This window comes from Tripterygium wilfordii, chromosome 21 (assembly GCF_013401445.1).
Source record: "Tripterygium wilfordii isolate XIE 37 chromosome 21, ASM1340144v1, whole genome shotgun sequence".
Classification (NCBI taxonomy): Eukaryota; Viridiplantae; Streptophyta; class Magnoliopsida; order Celastrales; family Celastraceae; genus Tripterygium; species Tripterygium wilfordii.
In genome coordinates this window covers 11,440,232-11,453,632 of record NC_052252.1, presented here as the reverse complement: position 1 = coordinate 11,453,632, position 13,401 = coordinate 11,440,232, and the positions used below count along the sequence as shown (strand labels likewise).

At 36.7% G+C, this 13,401-nt stretch overlaps 1 protein-coding gene and 1 long non-coding RNA gene across 2 annotated transcripts; both read right to left on the bottom strand.

Annotated features, from left to right (window-relative positions):
- Positions 1 to 1,172: 1,172 nt before the first annotated feature.
- LOC119989603 lies at positions 1,173 to 2,985 on the bottom strand. The gene is made up of 4 exons (XR_005465850.1): positions 2,801 to 2,985; positions 2,612 to 2,686; positions 2,348 to 2,408; positions 1,173 to 1,517 (listed from the first exon to the last, which is right to left on the bottom strand). It is a non-coding gene; the product is annotated as an uncharacterized LOC119989603 (long non-coding RNA).
- A 1,675-nt stretch (positions 2,986 to 4,660) lies between these two features.
- On the bottom strand, positions 4,661 to 7,526 carry LOC119989879 (glucan endo-1,3-beta-glucosidase 5). Its single transcript, XM_038835616.1, has 2 exons — positions 7,042 to 7,526; positions 4,661 to 5,981 (listed from the first exon to the last, which is right to left on the bottom strand). Exons 1-2 carry the CDS (start codon positions 7,404 to 7,406, stop codon positions 4,886 to 4,888), a joined length of 1,461 nt encoding a protein of 486 aa, XP_038691544.1. The 5' UTR covers positions 7,407 to 7,526; the 3' UTR covers positions 4,661 to 4,885.
- Positions 7,527 to 13,401: the final 5,875 nt, after the last annotated feature.

Here is a 13,401-nt window from a genome sequence, read left to right as displayed (position 1 = left end):
ATAAACATCTTGAACTCCTTCTGATAATTGCAGACGTTGATCAAGTGTTTATCTTGAAGATAATTGTTGCACATGATTAAGATAAAAAATCAACACACATAAATCCAATTAATAGGCATTAATTCTTATCCAACAACTAATCCACAACGAGTTCATATCAAATTCAATACTCTGTTCCTATCAAATCTCTTGTATTAGATAATATCCAGATCAATTTTATCTCAATAAAAACATGTTCCAAATCAATACAGAGATAGAGTTCAAGAAAAAAACACGAACTACAGATTCAGATATGGTCGTGGTAACCTCTGAAGCTTACCATAAGCTTACCTTGAGGCTACTTCATCATACAAGTGTCATAACAGTGTAGGATTTTTAATCCCAATACACACATTTTTCTTCTCCTTTGTCTTGATTATGTTTCTCCAGAAATTCAGCACTCTTGATTTATAGGATCTCCATGTAAAAGGAAACAAATAAGCTCCACTTTATTTTGAATAATAACTAGATGGCGCCTAGGGTCTTCTTTGTAACATAAAGTCAGCTCCTCTTGATTTGTATGGAAACAACCCTCTGATAGATATTATTTTCATCAATGTGTAGATTCAACACTATGAGATTTTTCTCTTAATGACCTAGACTCCAGCTTCAAATCTTCTCAAAAAGGAAACCAGATTCTTCACTTTAATTCTGAAATTAGTTCTTTTGATCAAATAAGAAATAATCAATATAAATATGGAAATGACTTGATTTTTCTCTCTGAAGAAATCACCCTTTGATGCTTATGGAAACAAGCTATAATTCTTAAAATATTAGCCCTTCCATATTTGCAAAAGAATCAGCTCCAAAGTCTCAGTTGAATAAGTATGGACATATCTTTCCAGTGAACCGGCTCCTTCAAATCATAATAAGCTATTCTCTTGTTTTTCACGGCTATGCATATAATAAGGAGACTTCCTCGTTGAAGTCCAGACGTTGAGTTCCTTGATGGATAATTATTTCCAATAAACTCTCCTTCTTCACTATGTCTGTCATGCCTCGATCCGCGGAGCGTGAAGAAAACGACAAATACACAAAAACTCTGACACCAAACACAATCACGTGCATCACACGTGTTACGTCCCAACCCAATATAAACTTTACCAAAAATTTCGGTAGCATCTCCCCGTAAATTGAGGAAACCCACCTGTAATCAGATCACATACAAGAAAAAAAAACACTTCTAATATCATCAACATCAACTGACCCATAGGTCCACCATCAAACACATACCCCCTTATCATCATCAAACACACAATAGTCACGCCCACCACTCCCGGCCAACAAAAACAACACCATACATCAATCCAACCATAACCATACTATATCCATGTACTTAAACTACTAAAACGTACCAACGTCACACCATACATATGTAAAAATCCACACACACGTGTCACACAACCACAAAAGTTCAGGCCACCTCCGTCACGCGTCCTCCTGCTGATCCGCAGCCTGTCCACTAGATCCTGGCTCACCTGTGGGGAGGAAAGTAGATAGGGTGAGCAGAGGGCTCAGTAGGGATAAATACTAGAAGACAAGTAAAGAATAATAAGGTTGGAGAAGAAACATCGTTCAATGAATGCAACAAAATGCAATGCAAACTAATGCACCCGATCAACCCAACTGAACCTCCATATCCTCCACCAATGACACCAAAGCCGGCGAATCATATTTCCGCCCTGCGACGATAAGCCGACGAGAATCCACCACACTACCTCTCTCTCTAGCATCCAATCAATAACACAATCGCATATTCATCAATCTCAAACCGTTAGAGAGAAAGTTGGCACGCATGTGGTCGCAACCACTCACCGCTGGCCCCACGGTGATATCTCAGCCTGCCACGCCTGGCCTAGCATCAAATAACTAGCCAGCGTGCAGTAATAAATACCGCTACAGGAATCCTATGGACTAGGACCATCACAAGGCTCCTATCCATCATCCACACACGCGCCCAATTAACATCCAACACCTAATGTGAGCCCGGGACCACCCTCGAAACCCACCATGCATCTAATGTAAATTCTTAAAATTCATGTCATTCGTGCAATACACATATATAAAAACATTCATTCGTCGTGATGCATGAAGATTTACATAATGCCCGATTTATGACCAAGCATTCCAAGGTTATATATCCATCAAATTAAATCACCAATAAATTGACAATAATGCAAAGGAACAATGGTAAGCATGCAAGGGCTTGTTTCCCCTCGGGAAAGATCGAGACGGAAACCAAACTTACCATTCAAGCAATTTAGTGGCGTGAAAGTGTTTTGAAATAAAAATAGTAAGAAATCTCTACCTCGAAGTAAACACGCAATCCTCACCAAGAAGCAACGTATATTTCACACCAATTCGCTAACCTATTCATTAAGGTAAGCTCCATTAATTTTCCATATTCACCAATCCTTTCAAGTCTCACATTCCATACTACGCAATATCCCCAATTTCACTAAATTCATTTCCTACCTTAATTCTCTAAGGTTAAACAATTAAATTCATATCACAATATTATTTTCATCTTACCCCAACCTTAATTAAAGCAATTTGAGTCACTAACACTTACCTTGAACTTTGTTAGTTCCACTAACTCAAGAATTTCAATCTTTCTCTTGAATTGATTCAAGAACCACACTTGTACCTAATAATATAAGAAGATTAAAATCTAATATTGAGTTATTGAACAAAAGAAATTCTCAAAGAATCAAAACCCCAAAACCCATTTAACTCCTAACCCTAGAACCAAAAAATTTACCTCAAATCCTTCTCAAATGAAGTGTGGGTGTAGGTCTCAAGCTTGGGTCCTCTTACTGGCCGGAAAATTCCTCTTACTGGCCGGAAAAGTGGCCAGACTGCCGCTGGAAATGGCTGGCCGGAGGTGGTGGGCTGCAAAGGGTGGCTTCCCCCTTTTTTAAAATATTCACGGGTGAAGGTCTGCGACCTTCACCCACTAAAATACTTTAACTTATTTATTTATATATAAATATATACATCTAAATCATTATATTTATTCTTTTACTCATTTCACCCTAACTTTAACTCTAATATTCTTTAAACCCTCACAATAATTTTTTTTACCCCATAATTTATTCTTTTTATAATTAAATCCAACTTATTTATTTTATTTTTATTATTCTATATTGTATTTATTTTTTTAATTTTGAGACGGGTATTACAGTGTCATCAAACAACAACCTTAGTACACAAATTTAACAATTCAACCATGCCATATCATTGAGACAAATATTGCATACACGGCAACCTCACTTGCCAGCTTGGCACTTTCAAAATTTGCTTCAATAAACTTCTAGTGGATTATCAAGGGTACTTAAGAATTTTTAGGAAGCCCTAGGTCTTCCAAGACCAATCTTGGATCACCAGATAGCTCACATATTCATTGGAATATTTAGACTTAACCTGAAAAATAAATTGGTGCTCCACATCTCAAAGTTTGCTTGTAAACTCATTTGAGCTTCATACTTGAACATATGTTAGTCTCATACAAAATGCATTTGAAATATTAATATTTTTTCATAGAACATTATATAAGATATACACGATTATGCTTACAAAATTTCACCTCATTTAACAACATAGTGAAACAAATCAGGACAGCAATTTTGGGAAAGGGTTTTGAGCAAGCAAACGTTAAAATTTATCAATCATTCCCTCACGGAAAATGTTCATCGTGATGTGATTTAGGTCTCTGTCAAATTTCAGCTTAATCGAAGTTCATTTGATACAAAAACAACCACTGAGTTATTAACTAGTTTTAGATCACTGTAATGAAACCGATTTCATGCAACACTCAAATTCATCATATAATGCATTAAATCAAATAGCATGAAATGGTATAATCATCAAAACTAAAATGTGGGACCTTTGATCCAACAAGTCCCTACATAGACTCGGGGTTTTCTCCCTATTGAGTTTTCTCATAAAAATTGTAGTGCTTGGTATTTGTTCATTATTCCGCATACTTTTTATAATTGTTGATTAACGACTAGTGTGTGAGCACACGAATTCTCAATGCTTGAGTTTTATTTTATGTTATCAGAAGCTTTCTCTATGGTGGTGTTGGATGGATTTTTGTTTGTGGGTATTGCAAGCAATTATTGATTGCGGTTGTTTTTTTCTAGGAGTTAAGTTGTGTGAATGCTGTGAATTTTGTGTTTTTTCTTTTGGTACTTTTCATATGATTTTTTTTTTATTGCAGAATTTGATGAATATACAAATGGCTGGCTCTGTCTCATGTTTTTTTTTTTCTTCTTGGCATTGAAGAGTGTTCCGCATAAAACACGAAAAATAGATTCAGTGTCTTGTTTGTGGTTTAGGGATTGTTCTATAATTTTTTACGATATGACTGACAAAATGTTAGATGAGGTTGCTGCCGCCTTCTTGTCCAGAAGGGAAATTGGCGGTAACCGTGCAACGAAATAAGATTTGAGTTTTCACCTGTAATCGTCAATGAAGTTCTTTCCTTGAATATGTGCCTTAATGCAAGGAAATGCATCCATAGGAATATAGAACCGTAGGATTACGAAATAACATCAACAAGTTCAACCTTTCATATTGCAATGTCAAAATACCTGTCAAAATACCAATAATCCCTCACTAACTTCGGAAGGACGAATACAAAAAAAGAAGAAGTGTATCCGAGCCTACATTTTACCATTGAATAATTCATTTAAGGTAACAGATTACTCTTCTTACATAACATAATACAATCAATTAACCTGGAATCATTTCTCAGAATTTCTAAATCCTATAGTATATTTTCAAGTATGTCTAATAGTTTTGGGAGCACGGGGACTACGAAATCATGCACTAAGAAACCTCTTCACATTGCAAACAACCAGACCCCAGATGAAATCAAAATGGTGATCCATCTCTGATATGCTACAAAATCAGAGGAACTGGTACCAGTGACGCCAACAAGAAACCTACACTCACCAACTGAAGGGTCCTGGAAGGTGACTATACCAAGCCCATCAAAATCACAGCTTTGCGCATTCTGCATTTGCAGCTGATAAAAACTGTTGAATGCATATGAGATATTTCCTTTTGCTCCAATTTCATTACATGAACCCCCATAGTTGAGTGTCGTGCAATCTGCAACACTACAGGCAATTTTCATGTGGTTTGCCACCCCGGACAGATCTTTAGCTGGGTCTGCTACACACCACCTAGAAGGAAGGTATCCAACATTGTTTGCATTCTTTAGTAATTTGTTACCCGAACCAAGGTTCAAAGCATACTTAGCCTGGCCATCAAAGGAGAAAATCCCCCAGTGTCTCTCAAAGTTTCCAGGAAGTACACTCTTGGCCCCTTCATCAAGTAAACTGAAGAGATAGATATCCATAGGAGGGACACCAGGCCGCAGAGGAGTTCCCTTGTTACCTAAAACATGATTTATGAGGCCTTGGTTGAAAACCCTAGCAGCAGTGAGATTTGCACCGACGGCTCCATCTGTGGGCCAACCCACTTCTCCAATGACTATGGGCATCTGACCATACCCAATTCTATTTAGAGCTGCAACTAAGGTGTCCAAATTTCCATCAAAGGCATTGTAGTAAACGTTGGGCCCATCCGTTACAGCATGGGTGGTACCCTCAAAGAAGGCATAATCTTGAGGAAAATCTGAGTTCCCATAGAGGCTGAGAAATGGGTAGATATTGACTATAAAAGGGGAACCATTTGAGTTGAGAAATGAAACAAGCTGGGTAATAATTTGCAAAAGTTCAGGTCTAAATGCCCCTTGAGAAGGAATATTGGACTCGTAGGCATCCGCATTGCATGGAACCACCAACTTAACATAGCCGGCAAGATTTGCTTTGGCCAAGGACTGCTGTAAGTTAAGCAGGGCAGGCACAACATAATTCTGAAATTGACCAGCATAACTTGAAAGGAATGGCTCATTTCCTGCTGCAATGTACCTGTCATCATAAGCTTAAGAGTTACAACTGAAGAGCTTCAACAAATCCACCAACTCCTAATATTCTAGAAAGAAAGAATCTTTATTAAAAGTCTCATGCATTTTCAAACAAAGTTCAAGCAATAAGATTGTTCCAACTTCTGTACTTTTTCAGATGGGTTGTCTGCATTGAGGCTCTCAAAACCTACCCGGCATCCCACGGTGACTATTACTAAAACTATCTCATTTTGACTCACTGCTGAACATCTCCGTAATGAAATAGCTTATTGAGATTGGGTAAAATGTCATATACCATCAAGTGGACGATGTTGTATGCATTCTAGGATGAGGAGCTATGCAAGCAGCTTGCCATGAAGAGGGTAGGTAGCAAAGGAAGTCCAGCACAGCAACCCCCAGCTTTCAAGACAATTCAATCTACTTAGTGAGGAAGTAGGGCAAAGCTTGCTGCATAGCAACTCAGAAAATTAAAGATGCTAATCACAAACATGAGTTTGCAACTAGTGACATGACTGAACAAATTCAGAAAGGAAATTCTATCAACTAGCCAAGGATCAACCAATCTGACAACCTTCTTTTTTTCCCTGCAGCGCATATATGCCACTAATGGAGTCAAAAAGCTTTATAAGTACACAAAAATTAGTAAAGGAACTCCAGAACTTCACAAGGATGAGCTTCTCATAGCACTATACTTGGTAGTCATGAATCATCAACAATAAGTCTATGAGAAGTAAGCAACAAATGAGTTCTGTAGAACTTATGAACAATCCATCACAAATGATATTTCCACAGATGAAAGATCTCAACATTTGGAGCATTACCCCTCTCACTGAATCAGAAACAAGAGAAGAGGCTCCAAACAACTGAGCCACAGATACATCCTTTGCGACCTGGTTCTTCTTGACTAGTCGTACTCGTTCACCAGAATCACAAATAAGTGCAACTCCGATATCCAAAATGTTATCTTTTACAGCAAAAATACTAGTAAAAAAAAATAAAAAAAAATAAACATATTTTATCAAAAATAAGGATAACAAGAAAGGGGTCTAGTCATAGAGACCGACCTGATATCAGTACCACCCTTAACGACGTATCTGGAGATATTCTGGCGAATAAACAAATCAGAAGCAAGGGTGGAAGAGGCTAAGGCAGCCAGCATCTCATTGGGTACTCCAGCCATGACCTGAATCCCGCTCCCCATGAGAGATGCGAGCACATCTGGGTCTGTATCAAACAGCTTCACCTTCTGTATTTTGTTTTCTTTCAGGAGATCCACCACCGTAGAAGGCTTCATCTTGTGTAAAGATACTGTGCCCCAGTTCACCCCAATGGCGGATTCGGAGACCTGAAGTGATACTAAAAGAAGTAGTATCAGATTTAGGCAAAAGAGAGGTGATGCTGCTGCGTCTGACATCTCTGCCTTTGACATATGGACACCTCGTTGTGCCTTGGGTGTGATTTGACAGAGTGAAGGAAACTCTTCACAAGACGGGAAGACACTGTGACCGCTAAACAGAGTAAAGGGCAGGAAGTTCCCAGATAAACTTGAGATTTTATAGGATATTTACTAAACTTGAGATTTTATATGGTTCCGAATTCCGATAAACTTGAGATTTTATTATTACTATTATTATTATTATTATGATATTTACTAAACTTGAGATTTTGTATGGTTCCGATTTTACCCTGATTTATGGTGTGCTACAGTTTTAGGGCTAATAAAATATGTTTCCCCACCATATACCTATACCTTTAATAATAATATTACCTGCACTCCAAACCTTTATGAAGGAAAAGATGTTTCCCCTTATTTGGACTAATTTTTTTTAATATAAATTTATAACTATAATTATCCATGAAGGTAATTTCACAAGGACTTGTGTCACTGTATGGCCTAATAATGCCAAATTAATGAAGCGATAATGTCTAGGAGAAATAAATGATTCTTCATTATTGTAATAATCGACTTTCACATGGAGACGGACACACCGTGTCCCCTGCACTTCCACCCAAGCCGAAAAGTAAAAAGAAAGAGAGCTCACAAGCAACGCTTGTTTATTAGCATGGTTGCCAAAATCGTGATTTAGATCATACGATCATAAATTTTAGATCAACAAAATGATCTGTATTGATTCACGATAAACCAGATTGAGTTCCTCCGCCTTCGTGAAGCTTGTGATGGAGTTCGTGGAATTCTAGCTTCTAGGGCTCAGTTGTGAGACCTCTTGATCTGGTTTGGGCTTGATCATATTGGGCCTATTTCTTCAGTCTATTTGTCTCATATATGGGCTCAAAACAATCATTGAAGGGAGGGACAATGTCAAACCAATACTCATTAGTGTATTTTTAGACATTTAGGTCTAACAAAAAAACACATGATATAAAAAAACTCATGATCATTTACCTTTATACCCCAACCTCTTTGTTCTCTTTATTTTCTTTCTTTCTCCTCCGTCTCTCTTTCTTATTTTTCTCTCTCATTCAGACATATTCATGTTACTGTTTTATAATAAATAAAACTCATATTTCTTACTGAAGCAAATGACCTTAAAAAAATAGTCAATCTATAGTACATGGTTCTGCATTACAACGTCAATACATTAACATGATAATGTAGGTCAATATTAGTCTAATATTAATTTTTGCAACAGTAACATGACAAAAAAAGTTTCAAATTCAGACTATTTGGACAACGGTTCGCTACATCACCATCGCCGTTAGACTCCCCTCACTGAGATACACAATGCCCAGCCATATTTTGTCCAAAATGGCCACTGGAAAGGGAGACCCGAAGCTAGTACGTTTTGCTCGCATAATGTTACTGTTTCAAACAATAACATACGATCTCAGATCTGTAATAATATTGAAACAGCAACATACAATCTTAGATTTGTATGATCTCAGATCTGAACTCATATTACGATTTCAGATCTCATATTGCATCTTCGATCTGACAAGATAAAGACGAAAACTAATAAAAATAAGAAGAAGGATAATAAAAAAATGAAGAAGATGATTGTGGAGATGCGATGGTGGTGGAGGAGCGACGGTGGTCGATTGTGGTGGTGGCGGTGGCGGAGATAGAGGCAAACATGACAATGGTGGAGATGGAGAGTATGTGTAAAACCCCATATTTTTATAGGGGGTAAATGAACTCAAATGAAAAAAAATTGAGGACGGAAAGAATGAACTAAGGAAACTTAAGGGGCAAATTTAGAAATCCTAAAATATATATATATATATATATATATATATATATATATATATATATATATACACACACATATATGTATATGAATAAAATAATAATAATTAAATTTATTAATTAATTAATATAGGTAAACATAGTATATGGGTATATAAATACCTCTCTTGCCTTTTAGTCTTGGTACAAAACCCTAAATATCAAATACTACAAACGTCAAAGGAATAATATACCAACGTAAACTCTAGCCACCGGAGGACATCGCCAGAGGTGACAATATAGGGTGAGTGATCGTTTTACTTGGTGATTTGTGATTGTGAGTTATGATTGAGCATAGATTGATATGTTGCTTATCTTTCGATGTGGATACGAGGGACAGACCAGGAATTGATATTGGACAGATTGGTGGAATTGCATGAAAGGGGCTGAGAGAACCAAAGTTTGGACAAGTGAGACACGACTAGTATAGGGAATTTATTGTTTCGTATGTCACACATGTGCCAAAGATCAAGAGCATTGTGAGTGTGCAGATCAATCTTCTGGCTACACCAGTACCCAAATTGGGATTTATCTGGTAAGAAAGAATCGTCGAATCACAGGTGTGACAACCCAATCGGGTTTTAGCCACCGAGAATACCATCAAGGATCTCAAACCATGTGACAACCGTCATGCAGAATTAAATTGTGTTCATGCAGGTTTAGTTCCTCATAAATACTGGGAAACCACTATCGAAGGAATGAAATCTGCCAATGACGATGATTTAAAAATCAAATTTAAATTATCAGATGTCTCTATTCAAAATTCTGGAATCGGTTTTATCACAGATTTCCTTGGTATCAAAAATATTACAAAAAATGTTATTCTTGGAACACCATTCCTTGATCTTATTAAACCTTTTCAAGTTGACTATGATGGCATCCATACAAAGCTGATGAGTCATTTAATTCATTTTTCATTTATTAACCAACCTGTTATTTCAAATATCAGATTATTAAAGCAGCATGCTATACATCGTTATAGTCTTAATGCTCTAACCACTTATGCAGAAACATGCAGGGACAATGAATGGTTACTCTGACAAAAGAAGGCTTTTGTGCCATCAACAGATCATCAGGATCTAAAAGAATTTCACATTATTAACATTTCAAAGGTTATTCTCATAGGTCGGGAATACCATTGCAAAAATCCACAAAAGGTTGTTTCAAAAATTCCCTACAAATTAGTATTATATGACAAATTTTTTTTGAAAAAACTCTTTTTGAATTAAAAAACCAGCTAATCCTCTGTTAGATCATCCAAAAAATCTTCTCAAAGTTTTGAATCAGATGATCTCCTAGAGGATTGCAACTGTTCAAACCCAGTTATGGTTTGGCTATTCCACTGTAAACGGTCGGTGGTAAAGAAACAATCAAATTCGTTGATAGTTGGAGACTTTACTAAAAAGTCCAAAAATCCCATGTGGTACCTAATCAAATCTAGGTCAATGATTTGGCTATTCCACCTCAAACGGTCGGTGGTAAAGAAATTATCAAATCCGTTAAAAGCTGGAGATTTTGCTCAAAAATCCAAAAATCCCACTGGGTAAAAATCTCAAAGACCAGTCTCAAAGCATGCTGGCACAAAGCACCTGCAGAGTCTGCATGTTCCTGTCAAAAACAAAGGACGACAAAATCATTAAAGACACTCCAGTAGTCAAAACTACAGGATCTCGGCAGCACTACAGGACAAAGCAAAAGCAACAGTGACAAAAGTGAAAGCTACAGGGATTCGGCGCAAAAGTTAAAGTAGGCCATGAAAATCCAAAAGCTTTTATTTTTCAATTAAAGATGTGATGCTCTCTCCATCTATATAAGGAGAAGACATCTTAGTTTTAGGGGGGGTTCAAACCGAAAAACAAAAACTCTCAAGTTGATAGTCTCTCGGAGTTCCTCCGCAGTAGGTTAGTTTTCAATAAGCTTCATATATGCTTGCATACATATATGTTTGCATAAGTGATATGCTTTAAATAGATCCTTACAGACAGATATCATAGATATCCCAAAACGTCTGTAAGTTAATTTCTGCACCTTAACATACAGATATCCATACAGATATCTGTTTATCAATCAATACAGATATCATTTGATATCTTTTATCAAATTTTTATTTAATTCTTATCAATTGCTTGGCTGGTTCTACCGTCTCAATCTTTAAATTATTTATGCTTCCAATATCAAACTGCTGCCACCTCCGCCGGATGGTTTAACCACCAATGGATGGTTTTATCCAATTTTTATTTATTCAATTTATCTTATTAATTTTATGCATTTTATTTGAATGCATAAAATATAGGAGCCAGAGGCAAGGCGTTATCTAAAATAGTGAGTCTGTGTCACCTACGGTCTGGGTTGGTGTCTGGCCGGTAGTTGTGAAATATAGGGCCGGTCATGCTGGCGTTTGTGGGTGAGGACAGGCAGTAAGGACCGACGGACAGGCCAGTAAGTCCCGAGTGGCCTCTTCCCACCATGGTAGGCATGTATCAAACCCTATAGGAAACAACTCGTAAGTTACCGTACCCGAGTTCAGACATGAGCTCACTCTTTAGATCAATGTCTACCTCCAGCTCAGTTGCTGGCGATGGCATCGTCAACACTGAGGAGATTAATCTTGAAAACTTAGATAGATCAATTGATACTTGGGATATTCCCCGGGTAGAAATTAACAAAATCTATAAAAAAGAATCTAAGCTATCAATTTTAAATAAGACAGATTATACAATTAAAACGGAAGAGAGGGATGTTCCTCTATTCAAAAGCCACGAAACAATTAAATTATTTACGTCAAAATCCATTAAATGGAATGAGGTTACATTACCCAAAACATGGGAATTACAGGATGCTGTACTTCCAACAAAAATACAAAATACAAACATTGAGTACATTACTCAATCCTCTGACGAGAAGGTCGAAATCACTTTCGGCTTTCGACGTCACTCGATCGATCTACAAAATCTTCACATAGGATCTTCTTCAAGTTTCTTTAAACCACTCCTTAGTCCACCAAATAGAAAATCTTTTTCTACATCAAGTGTCTCGTCAAAAACTAGACCTCCACAAAGTACCTCTTATCGTTCTAATATACGAGGAGTGGATACCTCTAGTACAATACCAAAACCCTTTTACGATGTCCAAAATCCCGAATCCTCATTGGATTCCCAAACTGAACAAAAGGAGTCACCTCCAATGTCACCCACTTATTCTCAAATGGTAGATGACTCTGCCATTCCTGAGTTAAATGTCTTAGACAGCTCTACTGAGTTCGTCATTGACAAAAAATTCGTCCAAAAAGAGTTTTACTCAAAAGAAAACACCCCAAAACGTGATTGGTTTCTTTCCAATTACAAAGGACAAAAATGTGATTCAATCCAACAAGAATATTACAATTTTATGACAAACCATAGAATTCAATTATTATTCTTTGACTGGTTTGAAATAACTTTCCCAGACAGAGGTAATAATTATCCCAAAACCTTATATATATATATATATATATATTTATTTATTTATTTATTTATGCATATCGGATGGTGATTGTGGCATGATTCATAATTATACTGTCTCTGCTTCTTTTGCATCGCCATGAGTTGATTATTATTTTGTGGTCTAGCTCTCTCTCTCCCATCAGGATTTTTGTTGTGCTTGCTCTCTCGGGTATCCTGGTTCTTATCGGGTATTATACCCCTACTGGGATTTATAGCTCAACCTCTTTTCTATGTTTCCCTTTCAATTGAGTATGCAGATGGTGACTAGTATCCCGAGGCGTGAGCGTTGTGCAATGGATAACAATTAGTGGGTTTAGGGGTAGGGTTTAGGATTTAATTATAAAAACTTCCGCGTGTTTTAATTCTTAGACTTATTAATGTCATAAATGTTTTTTTAAGAGATGGATTTTATGTTGAATTTGCAATAAATGATTTTTTACGAGTTTGCATAGAGTTTTGTATATTTGGGACATTTTAGTAATTTCGTAGACCCCCCTTCGGGACGGGTCGTTACAGTATGTGTCTTAAAGTTAGGTTTTTTTTTATATCCATTCCTATTGAAGAAGAAGGACAAATGTGAGATTATATAATTATCAATTTTTAAAATAGATACTTATGTGGAAAAAAGGTACTTATATGACAAAGTGTTTTTTTTCTTTGACTTAATTGTCCAACTTTCATATAGTAAGTACTAATAT

Excerpts from the sequence above, each read along its gene's own strand:
- LOC119989879 (XM_038835616.1), bottom strand. The coding sequence starts at position 7,406 with ATGTCAAAGGCAGAGATGTCAGACGCAGCAGCATCACCTCTCTTTTGC. Across the intron at positions 5,982-7,041 it reads AAGGGTGGTACTGATATCAG|GTACATTGCAGCAGGAAATG; the intron begins GTCGGTCTCTAT and ends TTATGATGACAG.